Source organism: Bubalus kerabau, chromosome 16 (assembly GCF_029407905.1).
Source record: "Bubalus kerabau isolate K-KA32 ecotype Philippines breed swamp buffalo chromosome 16, PCC_UOA_SB_1v2, whole genome shotgun sequence".
Classification (NCBI taxonomy): Eukaryota; Metazoa; Chordata; class Mammalia; order Artiodactyla; family Bovidae; genus Bubalus; species Bubalus kerabau.
This window is the reverse complement of record NC_073639.1, coordinates 12,213,530-12,232,868: the sequence shown is the minus strand read 5'-3', so window position 1 is coordinate 12,232,868 and position 19,339 is coordinate 12,213,530. Positions and strand designations below refer to the sequence as shown.

The following is a 19,339-nucleotide window of genomic DNA, read 5'->3' as shown; positions in this document are numbered from 1 at the left end:
ATTGGCAATGTGTTTAAAAAATAGATCCAAGTTACAGACTTAATATACATTTTTGAGATAAGAACCTGGAGAAATAGATTGCAATTTTAATTCAAATACAAACTCTGAGATCAGCACTTCACAGCTGTATGGTGGGACACATGCAGACTTTCCTAGTAAAATGTCTCTGATTTCACCATAGCCTGTAATAAAAAGTCAAGAGGACCAGTGTCCTCCTTCACTTCTTTCTCACACTCTCCATCCCTCAAAAACTTGACCTCATGATGACAACCAGTCCATCCTAAAAGAAATCAACCCTGAATATTCATTTGAGGACTGATGCTAAAGCTGAAACTCCAACACTTTGGCCACCTGATACGAACAGCTGACTCATTGGAAAAGAGGCTGATGTTGGGAAAGATTGAGGGCAGGAGGAGCAGGGGGCAGCAGAGGATGAGATGGTTGGATGGCATCACTGACTCAACTCCGGCAGATAGTGAAGGATAGGGAAGCCTGGCATGCTGCCGTTCATGGAGTCGCAAAGAACTGGGCACAACTGAACAACTGAATGATAACAAAAAAGACAATCCCCCAAAGAGACAGACCATCATAAGGAAGGCTTACTCACCTTCTCTAAGAGATCCTGAGAACTCTTCTTCCTTTGCTCCTCCTGTCTAAGCCTTCCTCCTCCCTGACTGAACCATGAATAACATATTTCACACTCTCTGACCTCCCTCCTATCTGTTCATTCCCACTTCTTTGCTGGGTACTCCTCTTTCTGATCTCCAAATACTGGAAACTGCCAGGACTTAGTCCTTGGATTTTTTTTCTCTACCTACATTTACTTCTTAGATGATGTCTCTAAGTCTATGATTACAAATAAAATCTACACCTCTATTGTCCAATGCAGGAGCCACTCATCGTCTGTATCTACTGAATAACTAAAATGTGGTTAATCCAATTTCTATAACACACACTGGATTTAGGAGAATTGGGGTTAAAAAAAAAAACAAAATATCTCCTTAATAATTTTTATGTTAACTATTAAATGATCATATTTTGATATATTAGGTTAAATAAATCTATTATTGAAATTAGTTTTACCTGCTTCTTTTTTACTTTTTAATGTGGCCACAAGGAAATTTTCAATTACAACTTTTGTAGCTCTTATTACATTTCTATTGGACATAGATATCCACGTTAATGACTCCAATCTTTCTTGGAAAGTGAAAATGAAGTCTCTCAGTTGTGTCCGACTCTTTGTGACCCCGTGGACTGTAGCCCACCAGGCTCCTCTGTCCATGGGATTCTCCAGACAAGAATACTGGAGTGGGTTGCCATTTCCTTCTCCAGGGGATCTTCCCAACCCAGGGATGGAACCCAGGTCTCCCGCATTGCAGGCACATGCTTTAACCTCTGAGCCACCAGGGAAGCTTTCTTATGCACCCACAATTACATAACAGACTATCTATTAGACAGTAGTCTAGAGCACAGTAGTCTAGTCTAGTGGACATTTTCATTTATATATGTGTACACTAAGAACCTCAACATAACGTGCCTAAATCTCAACTCTGGGTTTCTGCCTGTTCCAAAACTACATCTCTCTCTCCCCCCATCTCAGAAAATGGCGATTCTTATCTTTCAGTTCATCAAGCCTAAAGCCTAAGAATCACCCTTCATTTTTCTTTCCCTCACACTCCACCCCTAATCTTTTGACAAGTACTGACAACTTGCCACCAAAATATTTTTAAGAGATCATTTTAAGGATATGAGTTCAGGGATCAGGAATGAAAAGTGGGGGTGAGGGGGAGGAAAAAAAGGAGAACTAATGTAAGAATCCTTTTCTGAGTTGACAACCACAACAAGAATCTGGGTGCTTAATTATTTGGGACCTTCTGAGAAGGTTTACAGAATGTAACTGAGACAGGGCAGACTCTTCTGCCCTGGCAAAGAAAGGAGGAAGTGTTTATCCACCGGCCCTCACCCTCCCTTCCCAGCTCCTCCTGTGTGACAGGTGAGCCCATTCTTGTAGGTGTCTCAAGCCAGGAAGGCGCTGGGGAAGCCTGGGGCAGGAACCTCACCACAGCAGGAGCGGACACAGGAAGTGAGCCCAGAGGAGCTCAGACTGTGTGAACAGGGTTTGCCAGAAATGCTCCAGAGAGCAAATGGTATGCATCTCGTCCCGACTCCCGTGATCAGTGGTATCACATCAGTGGCTTGAAACTGGCTACGTGAGAGTACTTATACATGGAAATGGGCAAAAGCTGCACATGGAGCTTCCTCCCTCCTCCCCCACACCAGTTGCTGAACATTTCCTGGCACGTCACTGACAAGGTTCTGCTTTTCTGACAGCCGAGGCTGACCTCTCTTCAGCTCCGCATCGGAACTATGAGGAGAATAGGTGTGGCTATTCTTTCTGCACTTTTTGAAAGCACTTCTGTGTTTCCCTCACTTGGGCCATTGCATATAGACCCAGAACTCCAAGCAGGAATTACTCCTTGTCTGAGAAATTCTTTCCCATTTCTCATACTTAGTTCAAATGACATTTCCTCTAGGATGCCTTTGTTGATCCCCAGACCTGGTCCAATTCACGTGTTGTATACTCTCAATCCAAATACAGGTGACAATTTAATTACTATCTGTTTTTCCTAGACTACAAGTTCCGTGAGGGAACAAGTTATGATCATTTTTTTCTCACTCATCAACCTCTGTATATTTACACCATGTCTGAGGAAAAGCTTTTTGATCAACAGATACTAAAAGCACTTTGATCACTCTCCCATGAATGAAACTGAAATTGTTTTAAGAATGTTGAAAAAGAGACCTTATGCTTGAAAATGGGGGGAGTCATGTTGAGAGACAAACACCAGAGAGACATTTTTTATGGATGTGCAGCACTTCCAGCTATAATCCATTGAGCCAAATCTCAATCAGATAGCTCCTCCTAACTACAAGGGAAGTGAGGAGTGTATCAAAGCCAAGTACTCAGGGAAAAAAGGATATAATAAGCATCTAGCCAGTCTCCACATAGTCTGTCCTTTTGCACATCAAATATCCATTCATTTTTATACCTTGACAGGACACAAAGGAGACAACCCAAAGTTTCAACAAAGCACTGCATCCAGCTCAGAGCCCAGGAACTCTGGCTGTTTGTAATCTTCTCCATCAGGCCCAGATGTGGCTCCTTCTGGTCTAGTAACAATGTGTACCAAATTCATAAATTATTTCCACCTTTCCCCGGAAGCACATAAAATCCAGCAGTGGAGCAATCATTAGGCCAAAGAAAGTTATAGAATCCTGCTGGGGAGGCGCTGAGAAGTCCCCTGAGTAGACAAGGATTCTGTTCTGAGAGGCACTCCCTTGTTCATTTGCTTAGTGCCCCCTGGATCCACTCTGAGAAGTTTTTCTTTGCACCTGGGCCACATATTGCTGTTATTCTCCTTGGAGACTGTATAGCTTTTGTGATACACTTTCAGATAAAGCCAGGCTACTTTACTCTTGAATATTCAATTAAATCAAGGTTCATGGTTTCTTCAGCAATGAAATTCTCTAAAATATTTGGTAGATATTTTAACCTATTTTCATCCAATTCTGCACACCAATAACCGCATTCAAAGCTCTTTTTTTAGACATAGTTTTAAAATCTCCCTTGTATCTTCACTTCTCTATCTCCTGATTTAGTCTCTCAACTTAATACTTAGTGCCTTTGGATTACCTGCAACAATGGCCTGGGTTGGTAAAAACATATCATTAATCTGATTTTTGCTACAATGATAAATCTTAGTATGTACTTTCTCAAAACCAAGGGCCCAAATACTTGGTGCCTCTCTATGCTCTCTCATTTCTGCTTGCAAACCAGCCAATCGTTTTCTCAGTTCATCTCTCTTTTATAATAAAAACTTCCCAAAGGCAACCAAAACCACCAACACATTTTAGTAATGCTATTTCCTCCTAACTTCTTCACCTAGAGCTACAAAGCTCGGTATGTACACAGTTTAGATTTCAACTTATTGCTGGTGGCAGTTTCACCATTACATAAGAATGCATCTCCAACTCTTTAATTCAATCTGTTTCCATGGTGCCGCTTAGTATCACTAAGCCCATGAATCCCACAGCCCTTCTCTATGTCTGATGTTCCACCTTATTGTTGACCAAATCTAGATAACTCTACTTTTCAAATATGTCTAAAATCTCTCCCCTCACTTCTATCCCCAATGCCACTAATGTAATATAAATCATCCTTGCTTATGAGAATTACTATCTCCTCATTGGTCTCTGTGTCGTCAAAATTCATCCCACCTCACCTCTACTGCCACGATATGTTCTCAAATGCAAATGTGATCACTGCAACTGTTCTGTAAAACATCTGGATTACTTTTAGGTTAAATTTCAATGTTCTGCTGGTCTCATCTCTAAGTCCCCAAGCCTCATATCAGTTATTTAAAATTATTTTAGTTCCCTCAAGTACATTATCATCACTTTCTCAGATACTCATTATGATGTAGATGCTTGACTCTCATAGTACCTTTCTTCCTTCTTGAGTTAACACTTATTCATCCTTCAAAATTTATCAGACTTTAAATCTCCTGGGAATCCATCCCTATTACTAAATCTGAATCAGGTATATTTCCAATTGACTTCAAACAGTAGCACTGGTTTGTATTACAGTCAGTCATACTATACTATAATCACCTATTTATCCTCCTTCATCCAACTGCACACAAATTACATATATGAAATTTGAAATTCTTGACGGCAAGTAACATCTTTTATCTCTATATCTCTCCCAGAGTAAATAAATGTTGGTTGAACAGTGCAGAACCCCACAATGGTTCATGTATGGCAGTGATCCCCAACATAAACCTTCAGTCTTAACCTGGTTCTTTCTAAGTAGCTCCATTTCCAACTTCCAACTGTTTATCTCCCAATGCATGTCTATTGAACAGGTCTACAACTGAATTCAAGAAGGCAATGGCACCCCACTCCAGTACTCTTGCCTGGAAAATCCCATGGGCGGAGGAGCCTGGTAGGCTACAGTCCATGGGGTCGCTAAAAGTCGAACACGACTGAGTGACTTCACTTTCACTTTTCACTTCCATACATTGGAGAAGGAAATGGCAACCAGTGTTCTTGCCTGGAGAATCCCAGGGGTGGGGGAGCCTGGTGGGCTGCCATCTATGGGGCCACACAGAGTCGGACACGACTGAAATGACTTAGCAGCACAATTGAATTGGTTATCTTTCCCATTCCTGTCTCCACCTGCCCTAAATCTGCTTTTCCCTCTGAATTCCCTTAATGATACCTGTTAGGTTTTCCCATCTAGAAACCTAAGTATCTTTCTTGGGGAATTCTTTGGTTAAACAAATTGGTGATAGGCAGGTTAAAAACATTAAACAGATTTCTTTCCTGTAGTATTTCTTAGAGCTTTCAATATATTAATCTTCAATATGAATCTCCAAGAAGCAAATGCATTTTTCAAACTTATCTAACCAAAGAACCCTTGTGTCAAGGTGAATCACTCACAACTAGTGTTCTGAACACTACACTGAGAAACACTGCAATAAATCCCTGGACACTTCATGCATCACTCCTGCTCTACTTTAGGCCCTGCCATCTCTTACGTGGACCATCTCTTTCCTGTGCAGCCTCCTCTCGTCTCTCTCTGCCACCATTCGCTCCACAGGCTCTACTGCCAGTTTTATTTTTCTTGACAGAGAGAAGTAGTCATACTTCACTCCTTCCCCATCTCCCAGCTTTAATATCATGATTGGCTCTCGAATACACATGGGTCAACTCCTGGGTCTGCTATTATAATCACATCAAAACCTAGTCTCACCCATCTCCGCAACTTCATTTCTTACCAAATCTCTCCTTCCCCAAGACATAGCACTTTCTTTTGTCCTTTGGCTCTTCCACGGATCCAAATGGCCTCTCCTGTTCCCACTTACCTTTAATGACCTTCTCCTTAAAACCCATTTCTAATGAGATCTCGCCTGAGAAATTTTCCCTCTGGCATCTGGTTGGTTACTCCTCCGTAATCACTTGCACCAACTATATTCCAGCAGTTGTCAGAATAATAAATTACCCAAGTATCTGTCCCCGCCACTACTCTCTGAGCCTTTTAAGCTTCGTGTTTTCAACTCCTAACACACTGCCTGACACAGGGCAGGCACTCATTGAGTGAAAAAAATTCAAATGAAGGAATAACATAATAAGCAATAGCAAAACAGGGAAATGTAGATGAAGTTATGAAAGTTTATAACTAGAAATGTATTTTGAGAGGTCATTTATTCTGGCCAGGAAAACACATTAGTCTCAGAAAACAGTATTACTCTGCTTAAATAGACCTCCAGGTTCCACTTTACTGAAATCTTGATAAAGAAGAAACCTTTACCACAATAGGTCCTAAAGGAAACTCTATACCTCCCCCAAATCCTTTTACGGTCTTGGGGTAACAGCCTCATGAATAGCTCACCTACGCTAGCTACCCCACTCAACAACAGACCCCAGAGCCATGAGCCTCTGCCTGCTCTAGGAACTGTGTCTACTGGAAGAAGTGGTCAACCCATTCTGTTCCTCTGCATTCCTCTTTCCACGAGGATGCCTTCTTTTCACCTTCTGGTGGCTCTCAGAGGTTAGCAGCTCTTCCAAACATGCCTCCCTACCTTTCAGTGCTAGCATTTAAAATGTGGGGTTTTGTTTAAAGGTAGAAATTTCATTACAAGCACACCATAAGCAAATAATTCTGCCTGATGGCTTGCTGAACTTCTTTGCCCCACCAAAAAACTTACCTTTCACAATTAGATCTATAGGCTCCTTGTGTTTCTTTTTTATATTAAAAATGTATGGCTCATTGAAAGCAGTCCATTGTGGAGGCTCCTCAGAAGGTCCACTTTTGGAACGGTCCTTGGGAAAACAAATCCTTTTGTATGCTGCCTGAAGTTCTTGGACCGCATCAAGTGTTTCCTTTTTTTTGATCTCCAAAGGTATGAATTTGGTAGATTTTGGTTTCTGATGTTTATTTCTAAAGACATTTATAGAAGTACCTGGAACTTTATTCTATAAACAAAAATAAATTTAATTAAATTTAACTGTATAAAACTAGGTAATAAATTTGGCAATAAATTAATAAAATTATATCCACTAAATATATTTTACAAAGTACTTTACTGTATAAGACATTTACTTAAAGCACATGACAATACTCAGATAAAGTAGATGTTATCTTTCATTGTTCTCTAAAAGCCCTTTACGAGCGTGTTATATTCCATTTAAAATATATATATAAATTTTTAAATAGTGATGCTTTCCTCAAATGTGATATTTTCTAATACAGCTTTAAAGTCAATTTTAAAATAGAAATTTTCAAATAGACAAATAAGAATTCATTTTCAACCATCTTTGGAGAATCTCCAAATGTCAGAAAAAAAAAATGGTAACATCCTCAAAATTCTCTGTTGAATCAGAAATAACTGCTTACACATGGACATAGGTTCTTAATGAAAGCATATTACTAATTGGATATGTATTTTAGATCCTTGCAATCACTTAATTGCTTACTAATTTTGACTACCTGAGCAATAGAAAATAATATAGTCCCAGGTCTCTGAGAGGCAGTTATCCAAACAATTACAATTGTTCTAGTCTAGTAATTCTCTAGCCCATAGATAGAGCTAAGGCTCTTCTCCTCCCTACAGGAAAAGGTTCATACAAAGTAAACAGATGCCAACTCAAAATGCCAATAAGGAAGTTTCAGTACACTGGTATTATATTTTATCAAGCAACCAAAGGTAGGATATTGTCCTGTTATTATTAGACAAAATTCTAAAAGTAGGTGAAGGTTCTAAGGCACAGCTATCTAACTCTGAAGAGTGTAAACTTTTCACATGCCTACCACTGAAATCCATACAATTTATGCTGCTAAGTCACTTCAGTCGTGTCCGACTCTGTGCAACCCCAGAGATGGCAGCCCACCAGGCTCCCCCGTCCCTGGGATTCTCCAGGCAAGAACACTAGAGTGGGTTGCCATGTCCTTCTCCAATGCATGAAACTGAAAAGTGGAAGGGAAGTCGCTCAGTCGTGTCCGACTCTTAGCCACCCCATGGACTGCAGCCTATCAGGCTCCTCCGTCCATGGGATTTTCCAGGCAAGAGTACTGGAGTGGGGTGCCATTGCCTTCTCCATACAGTTTATAAGTACTTCTAATTGATTAGAGGCAAAAATTAGTAACCAACGTTAACAATGTTGATTACAAGATTAAAATTACCTATGGTCAGTCTCAACCTACAGGACCATTAAAAACAAGCATGTGTAAAAATTATAACCCTTCATGTACTGGCTATTTTAAATGATGCTGCAGTGAACACTGGGGGTGCATGTGTCTTTTGGAATTATGGTTTTCTCAAGGTTTATGCTCTGTAGTGGAGTTGCTGAGTCATATGGTAGCAACTTAAATGTCCATCGACAGATGAATGGATAAAGCTGGGATACATATATACAATGGAATGTTACTTAGTTGTAATAGGCACAATATTGGGTCATTTATAGAAACATGGATGAAACTAGAATCTGTCATACAGAGAAAAGTAAGTCAGAAAGAGAAAAACACATATATTAATGTGCAAATGTGTAATCTAGGGAAATGGTACAGATGAACCTATTTTCAGGACAGGAATAACCCAGAAGTACAGCACGGACAGGTGGACACAGAGTAGACAAGGAGGAATTAGTTGGGAGATTAGGACTGATGTGTACTGCCATGTGTAAAACAGACGGCTAGTCGGAACGTGCTCGATAGCACAGGGGGCTCAGCTTGGTGCTCTGTGGTGACCAAAGGTGGGGATGGGATGGGAGAAGCTCAAGAAGGAGGGGATATATGTATACCTATAGCTGATTCTCTTTATCATACAGCAGAAACACAATTTTTGAAAAATATATAATCCTCTTCCCCCTCAACAGGAAACGTGGAAAAAGTTAAAATCTTTATTTAAAAGTATGGGGTGTTTTTTTCTTTCATGTATAATATCATATATGAAACGAGTCACCAGTCCAGGTTCGATGCAAGATACTAGACGCTTGGGGCTGGTGCACTGGGACGACCCAGAGGGATGGTATGGGGAGTGAGGAGGGAGGAGGGTTCAGGATGGGGAACACATGTATACTTGTGGCGGATTCATTTTGATATATGGCAAAACCAATACAATATTGTAAAGTTAAAAAATAAAATAAAATTTTAAAAAAGTGAGGGAAAGATTAAGTCAATTGCAAGCACCAGGACCAGGACAAAACAAAAAGTTATATACAGAAAAAAAATGTGTTATAGTACACTACTTGACTCTTCAGTGGACAAAATTTACAAAGAAACAATGATGTAAGAAACGTATTGCTTTACAACTTTTCATATTAGCATGATTTTGTTACCTAGCCTTTAACAAACATTTTGTTGTACATGGAAGTTAATTTTGGGAGTTCCCATTTACATAGACAGCCCCCAACAGCATGCAGGTTCAGCAACATGCATTTCTTCAAAAGTAAGTTTGTAATGGTTCAGAACCATTCAGGACTGCTTGAGCTCACTTCAAGTGAAGTTTGTGTTTCCAACTCCTATGGTTTATTCCTCAATTCATACTGTGTATTTGAAATAAACAATGATATCACTGTGATTATTAATAAAAGTTAAGCAAAAGTTTAAAAAAAAAAAAAAAGAAGTCAGCCTGCCAATGCAGGAGACCCAGGTTTGATTCCTGGTCTGGAAAGATTCCACATGCTGCAGAGCAACTAAACCGACACTCCACAACTACTGAAGCCCGTGAGCCCTAGAGCCCACGCTCCACAGCAAGAGAAGCTGCTGCAACGTGAAGCCCACACTCCGCAACAAAGAGGAGCCCCTGCTCACCACAACTAGAGAAAGCCCACGAGCAGCAAGGAAGACCCAGTGCAGCCAAATGCAACTAAAATATTAAAAACTAACTAAATAAAATGTGTCCAACATAAAAAAAAATATATTCAAAAGAGAGAACAGTGTGGCACACAGCAATCCATCCTAGATCTCCTTCTCTCACCTGTCTCTCCAAAGGGCCATCCTCACAGCCACTGCTCCCCAAAGTTCCCATCTCCTCTCTGGGTGCTCTCCTCCAAAATTTCATCCTGTACCCTTTTCTCCTATCTCTTTGCCACCCCTTTCCCTTTCATTCCTCCCTACCAGTCTATGCCAGTAAGCAATTACTTTTCGAGCCAGGCACAAGACTCATTGCTAGGGATGCAACAGTCAAACAAGACAGCTACTGCCCTCAAGGAACAATCAGACTGGTACACAGTGCTAATACAAAGTGATGTGGAAAAGATACAGGTAAGTATGTCATGCTGGTGGCGCAGGAGGGACACATCTCAGTGTGTTTTCTAGTTTAGCTTCATCCAACAGTGTTTAAAGAGGGATCTTTACTTGAGATATTTAATCCAAAAACTTCCATTGTAATTCAACAACAGCAAACATTAAAAATTAAATGTACAAACTGAACATATATGTAATTAAATAACCTGTAGAGCTGAAAAATCTTTTATTTTTAAATGCAATATGAAATCAATTTTTATAGCTAGTAAGGATTTCATTTTCTCTTCTGTTCAAAATCTATTAGGGTTCATGCAATCATTTGTAACAATTGTTGTAGTATACAAAAATTGTTATTAGTTTCCTGGAAAATACGATGTTAGCTAAATTCAAAACACTAACCTCATTTATTTTCTTATAATGTTGAGCAATGAGAGTTTTTGCTTCTTGAAAAAAATCTTGCTTGGGAATCTCTAATATAGAACCTGAAATAGAAACAGAGAAATGGTTTACTTTTTTTAATGTAATTAATGTACTTTCTTAACCAAAAATGGCAAAACTATGAAACTGAAATTTGGAAAGTTATGAATCTTGCAGGATATTATAAAATGTGAATTATATAAGTGAATGTTATAAGATAATGCAAAAAAAGTTAACGTAATGTTCCTTCAATGTAATATTTTACTTAAATTAGCTTACAATGGTCAGAATGTTAGATTATCCTAACCAGGGAGACCAAAGAAAACACACAGAACTGAAATCTCCTATATCTCTGAAAGCTTTGAAATATAGAAGACACAAATGATTTGAATACGAAAATTATTAGTAAGTCTATCCAAGTTTCTATATCTGATGACTAATTAATATGACTGTACATTTCTTCGAGAGTATTTACCTTATAACTTGATAACATTATAACTGAAAAATAAAACTCAAAAGTTTAAGCTAATTTAGTATAAACAGCTGCTGCTACTTCTAAGTCACTTCAGTCGTGTCCAACTCTGTGTGACCCCATAGACGGCAGCCCACCAGGCTCCCCCATCCCTGGGATTCTCCAGGCAAGAACACTGGAGTGGGTTGCCATTTCCTTCTCCAATGCATGAAAGTGAAAAGTGGAAGTGAAGTCGCTCAGTCATGTCCGACCCTCAGCGACCCCATGGACCGCAGCCTTCCAGGCTCCTCCATCCATGGGATTTTCCAGGCAGGAGTACTGGAGTGGGGTGCCATTGCCTTCTCCGAGTAGAAACAGCACTGAAATAAAAAATATATGTACCTTCAAGTCGGTAGCATTATAATGATAACTATTTTCCTAAGATTCTTATTCATTTTACCCAGAGCTATGTATAGAATTCTATAGCATGTACATAAAATATATCATCTTAATTTAGTCTTGTCTAAGATTTCCTCCTTATATATTTCCTTTACTGTTAGCTGATTTTGATGTTTATAAGTGCTTCTTGGCTTTCTTCTCTTACCCTGGACACAGAAAAATTTCAATATATTACTTATCAAATCAGCTTTTCAGTCTGGCCAGTATGCTCCCCATTTCTTTAACAATACCTCCTTTAAGTAACCATAGGATCAAGATTTTCTCTCTCTTCTTTTCACCTACTCAAATTTTAAGCATTTAGAAACTCCATCTTCATGCAGATTAAAACCATAATAAGATACTACCTTAGTCTGTGTGGGCTGATACAACAAAGTATCAGAAACTAGGTAGCTTGTAAACAACAGAAATTTATTTCTCTCCATTATGGAGGCTGGAAGTCCAAGATCAGGATTGGCAGCATGGTCAGGGAAGGGCCCTCTTCCTCATCAAAGACATCTACTTGTATCGTTACATGGTGGAAGGGAGTAGGAAGGTCCCCAGGGCCTCTTTTATATAAGCACTCATCATGACCTAATCACCTCCCACCAAAGACCTCAACCCCCAATAACAGCATCACATTGTGCATTAGGATTTCAACATATGAATTTTAGGGGGACACAAACATTGAGACCATAGCAGACACAACCACATGCTCACCAGTATGGCTAAAATTAAAAAGACTGGTAACAGCCAATGTTGATGAGGCAGTGGACCTACTGGAGCCTCATGTGTCATCAGTGAAAGTGCAAAATAGGATAGTTTGGAAAAGCTATGGCAATTTCTTATATACACCTAATATACACCTTCCCTGTGACTGAGTGATCCCACTCTTAGGTATTTTCCAAAGAGAATGAAACACATATTTACAAAAGACTTGTACAAGAATGCTCACAAGCAGCTATATTCTTAATAGACTCAAATTGGAAACAGCCAGATGGGGATCAACAAGAGAACAGCAGACAAACTGGTATATCATACACTGAAATACTACTAAGCAACAAAAAAGGATCAAACTACTGACATACATCACAACATGAATGAATCTCAAAATCATTATGTTATATAAGCAAAAACATTATGTCAAAAAAGCAAATACTATATGGTTCTATTTAAATAAAGTTCTAGTGGAAATACAGCTAATATATAGGAGAAAAACCCAGAACAGTGATCTTCAAGACTCACTGAGAAGGGACATGAAGGAAATTCCCAGGGAGATGACAATGTTCTATATCTTGATACACAGTAGATTACACAGGTACATTATCATAACTCAGTGAATATATATTAAGATCTCTGCTTTTCATTGTTCTACATTTTACATTAAAAGAAAACTATTTAGAAATACTGAATTCTGACTAAGGCTATGTATGTTGCTTGATGGATAAATACGTGATAAATCAGATAACGTAAAATATGGGCAGTGAGCACTGGGTTGTAGGCCTATGGGTATTCCAAATTAAAAAAAAAAAAAAGGAATACCCATAGGCCTACAACCCAAGCTTGCTATATGTTTGAAAATTTCATAATGAAACATTGGAGTAAACTCTTTATTCCTTCACAAAATTTCCCCTTGTTTTTCACCATGCAAACTCATGGGCCACTGGCCACTGTTACTTTGGGGCAGTGATATCCTGAGGAGGGAGATCCAAGCAGTGAATGGGAGGAACGGCTAGACTCTTAACCCACTTTAACAGTGCTGGGTTAGGAGAGAAAGCATCGACTAAGATATCCCATCATTGGGATGAGGCTGTCACTCTGCAGTTATTAAAGAAAGGGCATCTCCCTTTGCTCCTTATCTTCTCCCCTCCACTTTCTCTTACCCATGGAAAGTATGTAAAGTCATCACCAAATTCAAATCTCCCTGTGCTCCCACATTGGCCACTGTATCTGCTCACATTCAGGGCTGCCTACATATTTCTAAGGACAACGATTGATGGATTTTTTTCTTCTTTGCAAAAGTAGTTGCCAAGACTTCATGCACACACTTGTGAAGAAGTGGATATACTCTTCAAATAAATTGGAACACAAAGTCACATGTAAATCACAAAATGGTTCATATAAATCTCACCATTCAAAGTCACAGGATGCACCATTCTCACATCAAAGAGATAGGAGTTACGGAATTAAAATTGTCTCTTACACCAAATTTCAACTGAAATCTATTTTGAAGGGGCTTCTAACCAGACCACTTAGGCCCCAGTGCAAAGGCAGTGATCTGTTGCAAGGTGTGACTCCACAAACTGTCCTCTTTTTTTTCCCCTCTCAAGACAACCTTTCCTCCTTTAATTTCCTTCCTCTAACTAATCAAAACTCCCCTACAACTACTTATAATTACAATATTGTCATGTGTCATACATGACAAACAATATTCATATATTAATATGTAAAATGATTAAGTCATTAGTTTTTGGTGAAAATGTATATTCATAAAAGCCATTGCATTTTCATTCCACAGAAGACCTTAGAGATGATCTCATCTTCATTTTCAGGGAAAGCTCTGAGACACAGGGAGGCCAAACGCCTTCTAAAGTCAGTCATGCTGGAAGCCCACAAGGTGCTGATCTCCAGAATTGCTTGCTGCTTTTTGGTTTGGGGTTTTTTTTTTTGTTTTTTTTTTTTTCACACATCTGCTACTTTTCCTAATTATCACACAGTCCTTGTGAGTTCTGGAGACTCCTCTGAGGTATGGCTAGTCACCCTAGTGGAGTACTCACATTTCATTGACATTTTCTGCTAAAACTGAGTATATACATCCACCCAAAATTGATATGTTGAAACTTAATGCCCAATGAGATAGTACTAGGAGGTGGGGCTTTGGATAAGTGATTAGGGCATGAGAGTGGAGCCTCATGACTGAGATTAGTGCCCTTATAAGAGAGACCTGGAGAACTAGATAGCCCCTTCCACCATGTGAGTGTTATGGTGAGAAGACACCCATTAATGAGGGGGCAGGCCTTCACCAAACCTCAAATCTGCTGATGCCATGATCGTGGACTTCCCACCCTCCAGAACCATGAGAAATGAATTTTTATTATTTATAAACCACCCACATTATGATATTTTGCTGCGGCATCCTGAACAGAGTAAGACATTTTCATGTCAAGCCAGCAATCATTCTGCCCCTCTTGTAATGTGCTGAGAGAGCCATTCTGCTTTCCCTTTCATGACTAAAATTTAGCCTTTGACAGCAGAGCTTAAATTCCCAAGGCAGCATTTTCTTCCTCGCTGGGTTCCTTGTTGACCAGTGTGTTCAGTATTCACCATCAGAACAAGGCCTGGGATCTTCCTAAAGGGGCAGAGAAGGATAGCCACCGCCAGATGAGAACGTCTTCACACAGATCTAGAGATCGTCCTACCGAAGATATGGGCAGCTTGACTCCAAATGAGCAGCCCTGGGCCCTCATTGTCATCTAAGGTCCTGAGGCAGCTGTTATGATCTTCTCACAGCACGAACAAGTATCCTTTGAACCAAAGAGTTAAATATTGAAGGCATCACAAGACAAGTCATATCTCAAAGCCTTGGAAAAGGCAAAGATAGTGTGTTCTTTGTCTTTATAATATCCAAGGATAAGTATATGTTCAACAAATGAATCTAAAATTGAAACAAATTAAACAACTTTGATGTTAAGAATTCATCCAGTTAATAATCTTTGAGGCTTTTGTTTCTTTGTTCTCAATGGGATAAGTATGTAAGCATGCAGCTTTTACATGTTCAAGTGTGCATTATAACTTCAATTATTAAAAGGGAGCTGTCAAGGTCTCCTCCCTCTCTGTTAAAAAAAAAAAAAGTCTGTCATTAAAGCTCTATTTGAAAATACATATCCACAGCATATAAAATGATTTTTAAGAGCTCTCATTCCTGAGTTGTACTATTTTGCTCTGAATTTCAATTTGTTCATGAACTATATTTTATTGTCCTTAAACCTTCATTTTCTCACTTGCAAAATAGAGATAATAATAATAATACATATTGCACAGAATTGTTTTGAAGATTACATTGGACTGGGTTACAACACATTTAGCACAGGGCCTGATACATAATAAACTTTCAAATGTGACCAATTATTATTACTGTAGTTATAGTTGTATCATTTACTATCATTGGGCTAAATTTTACCCAACAGTGTTTATAATTTCATTAATCAATCCTCATTACTTCAATAGTACAAAGATAAATTTCAACTTTCTAAATTAGTTTGAAAGAATCTGGTTTTATTATAGTCCTTTTTATCCAAAACTAATTCATGAATAGGTTTGCAAATAATGAAATCTCTTCATACTTTGGTTTCAAGTTACTAAATCCCCAAAATGCAATAAAAAGTCATTATAAGTAATAATTAATATTTTATGATAAAGTTCATGAAGAGGTTGAAACAGTCATATTAAACTGATATAAAACATGAGTGTAAATATTAATATCACCATAAAGAAAGAAAATGAATCTCTAATGCCAAGTGATTTCACTAGCCTAAAATATTTTCTTACACTTATTTTATCTTTTTTTAAACTCACTCTTCATATATCACCAGTTTAATGCTATTGTGATTAATAGTTCATAGAACTTCAGATTTCTCTCAATGCTTTATAGAATCTGTATAGTTGCTCTAGTTAATTTGAAGTGAAGACACCGGAAACTATGACAGAGAATGAGCCACTGGCCATCTCTTGATTAAGCAAGTCTTTCATTAAGCAAGTCTTTCCTGCATCCAGAAAGACCGAGGGCCTAACAAACATGTGTTTCTTATAATCATAACAAAATAACTGCCCTTAATCACAGGATTCCCATTTTTTTCTACAAACAGGCTGCATTCTTCAGAGACTTCGCAACAGTTTACTAAGAAGGTTGCCTGCACAAAGATGTATGGCCATATGGCTAAGGCCCCCATGCTTGTGTAGTCAGAGTCAGTGTCTGAACACCTGTGCTGGATTTCACAGGTGTTAAAAAAGCAAGAAGGAAGCAAAGAAAGAAGAGTGAGTGCCAAAGAATTGATACTTTCAAACTGTGGTGCTGGTGAAGACTCTTGGGAATCTTTCAAGGAACAGCAAGGAGATCAAACCAGTCAATCCTAAAGGAAATCAACCTTGAACATTCATTGGAAGGACTGGTGCTGAAGCACCAATACTTTGACCACATGATGCAAAGAGCTGACTCAATGAAAAAGATCCTGATGCTGGGAAAGATTGAGGGCAGGAGAAGAGGGTGACAGAAGATGAGATGGTTGGATGGCATCACCAACTGAATGGACATGAGTTTGAGCAAACTCCGGGAGATGATGAAGGACAGGGAAGCCTGGCATGCTGCAGACCACGGGGTCACAAAGACTCAGACACGACTTAACGACTGAACAAAAACAAAAAAGCACTAACTCACATTCAATGATTGAGAAGGAAATGGCAGCCCACTCTAGTATTCTTGCCTGGAAAACCCTTGGAGAGAGGAGCCTGGAGGGCTACAGTCTATAGGGTCCCAAAGAGTTGGACATGACTGAAGCAACTTAGCACGCATATTCAATGAGACTCAGTTTAGTACATATTTTCTAAGCATCTACTAAGTCCTAGGTGCTGTTTTGGTGCTAAACACCTTGAAATAAATAAGACAACTTAGTATCCCAGCCTTCCAGGGGCTTAGAGCCTAATACCAGAAAAACTGAAAATGAGTATCATGACATTTAGCATCATACTGTCACAGAGGCCAACATACATCACTAACACCTGCTGTTGCCAGTTCACTCAGTATGAATTTCCCTTTAAAGATATAAGGCTTTTTACATTGTATTAATAGAGGTAAGATTTAAAACAGGAAGTATCCCAAGAGAAATAACACAATGAATCAAATCCAGACTCAGGCAGCAGTTTTAAAGTTGTGCTTCATCAATTTCACTGCCTTGGGGGTTCCTCTTTACTCAGAGCAGCTTAGACTTTATCTGTTTTACATATCTGAGCTCCTCCTAAGTTTTATTTTGTAGGAAAAAATTCCTTGGCTAAAAATAACAAACACACAGCAAACAATTACAAAACAAACAAAGGGCTGGGGGACCAGAGAAACTTAGGAGGAGAGGGAGAGGGAAGCTAGAACTAGGAGCCTTTAACTTGCTCTTACGCAGAGCTGTAGAAACTAGAAAGTGAAGAAATGCCCTGAGAGACACCTGCAATAAAATAGTTTACATTCAATTCCATGACTCTTAAGAAAACAAAATTTATTTCTAATTTCTTTTGAGAAAGAATCTTAAAACCAAGCAAAATCTAAATTTCAAGTGGCATACAGCTTTTCATCACCTAAAATCTACACTCAACAATTTTTTCCACAACCCATACTGCATGAAGACTCAACTGTTCAATTTTAACTTAAAGGCATTCTGTTGTCTCTTATAGATACAAGGTTACTCACTTCCCCAATTATATTCTCCTTAAGCAAAGTGTCTTATTCTCTTTGCAACCATAAATGATTAATAACTTTCTTATGTACCTCAGGGAGACTTTACAATTTACCCCTCCCCCCAAAAAAAATCACTACAGTAGTATTTCTCAGACTGGGGTTAGGTTGCTAAGAAGATGTAGAGGAATTCCAAGCTCATAGAAACAACCCTTCAAATCTAATTTAAGTAATTACGGGCATGACCCAAAGACAAAATTAAGCTCAAGAACATTCCTCCTCCACTTCCTTAATTGTCCTCCTTTTCCATCTTTAAAAATGTGCTGTATTATCCAAATAGGAAGAGTGTTAAAGTGATTCACACTGCACTCTATATTTGTAACCCTGGACAGATGTCAACTGGCCTATATCACAGACTGCCTGGATATAGGAGCCAAGTGAAGGTAATAACAAAACAGAAAATCTTAGTCATCCCAGCTCCATGTTCAGCACCAAACGTTTCTCAATCAGGCCACATAAGCCTAAATTTAAGATTACTTGAAATGTTGCCAAGTCCAGTGGTGGCTTAGTGGCTAAATGTCCAACTCTTGAGACCCCATGGACTGTAGCCCGCCTGGCTCCTCTGGAATTTTAGGTAAGAATACTGGAGTTGGTTGGCATTTCCTTCTCCAGGGATCTTCCTGACCCAGGTATCGAACCCAGGTCTCCTGCATTGCAGGTAGATTCTTTACCAACTGAGGTACCAGGGAAGCCAAACCTAGAGCAGCTCTAAATGAAGTATATTGTGTACCCCAGTTCTAATTTAAAATTTTCTAGTAGTCACATTTTCAGAAGTGAAGAGATGAAATTAATTTTAATAACATATAATAACTGTTATAGGATACTTTAAATAAAGCATATACAAATACTATCATTTTAACATTAATCAATATTAAAAATTAACAAAATATTTTACATTCTTTTTCTTGTTCTGTCTTTAAAATCCTGTAAGTATATTGTACTTACATACATCTCAATTCAGACACCAAATTTATATCAGAAATACTTTATCTCTATTTATAAAATGTCCACTTAGAAACAGACTCACATGCCCAACCAAGTTGCTCCAAATGTACTTAAAAGTGTTCCAATAACTGAATTATCAGGTTTTGTATTGAAAGTAAAATGAATTAAAATTAAATACTCAGTTGCTTACTTTCACTAGCCACATTTCAAGCCGTTAATAGCCATACATGACTACTGAAGACCACATCAGTCTATTCAGTTAAGATGAATATATATATATGTAGAA

General features: G+C 38.7%; 1 protein-coding gene across 1 annotated transcript in view; it reads right to left on the bottom strand.

Moving 5' to 3' along the window:
* Window positions 1-19,339, bottom strand: part of LOC129629705 (IQ domain-containing protein M-like) — a 117,305-nt gene that overhangs the window by 8,354 nt on the left and 89,612 nt on the right. Inside the window, exons 4-5 of the mRNA XM_055549880.1 lie at window positions 10,709-10,791; window positions 6,771-7,038 (exon numbers count right to left, since the gene is read on the bottom strand). Of these exons, the coding sequence (XP_055405855.1) occupies window positions 6,771-7,038; window positions 10,709-10,791 (351 nt within the window). The remainder of the gene's footprint in view (window positions 1-6,770; window positions 7,039-10,708; window positions 10,792-19,339) is intronic.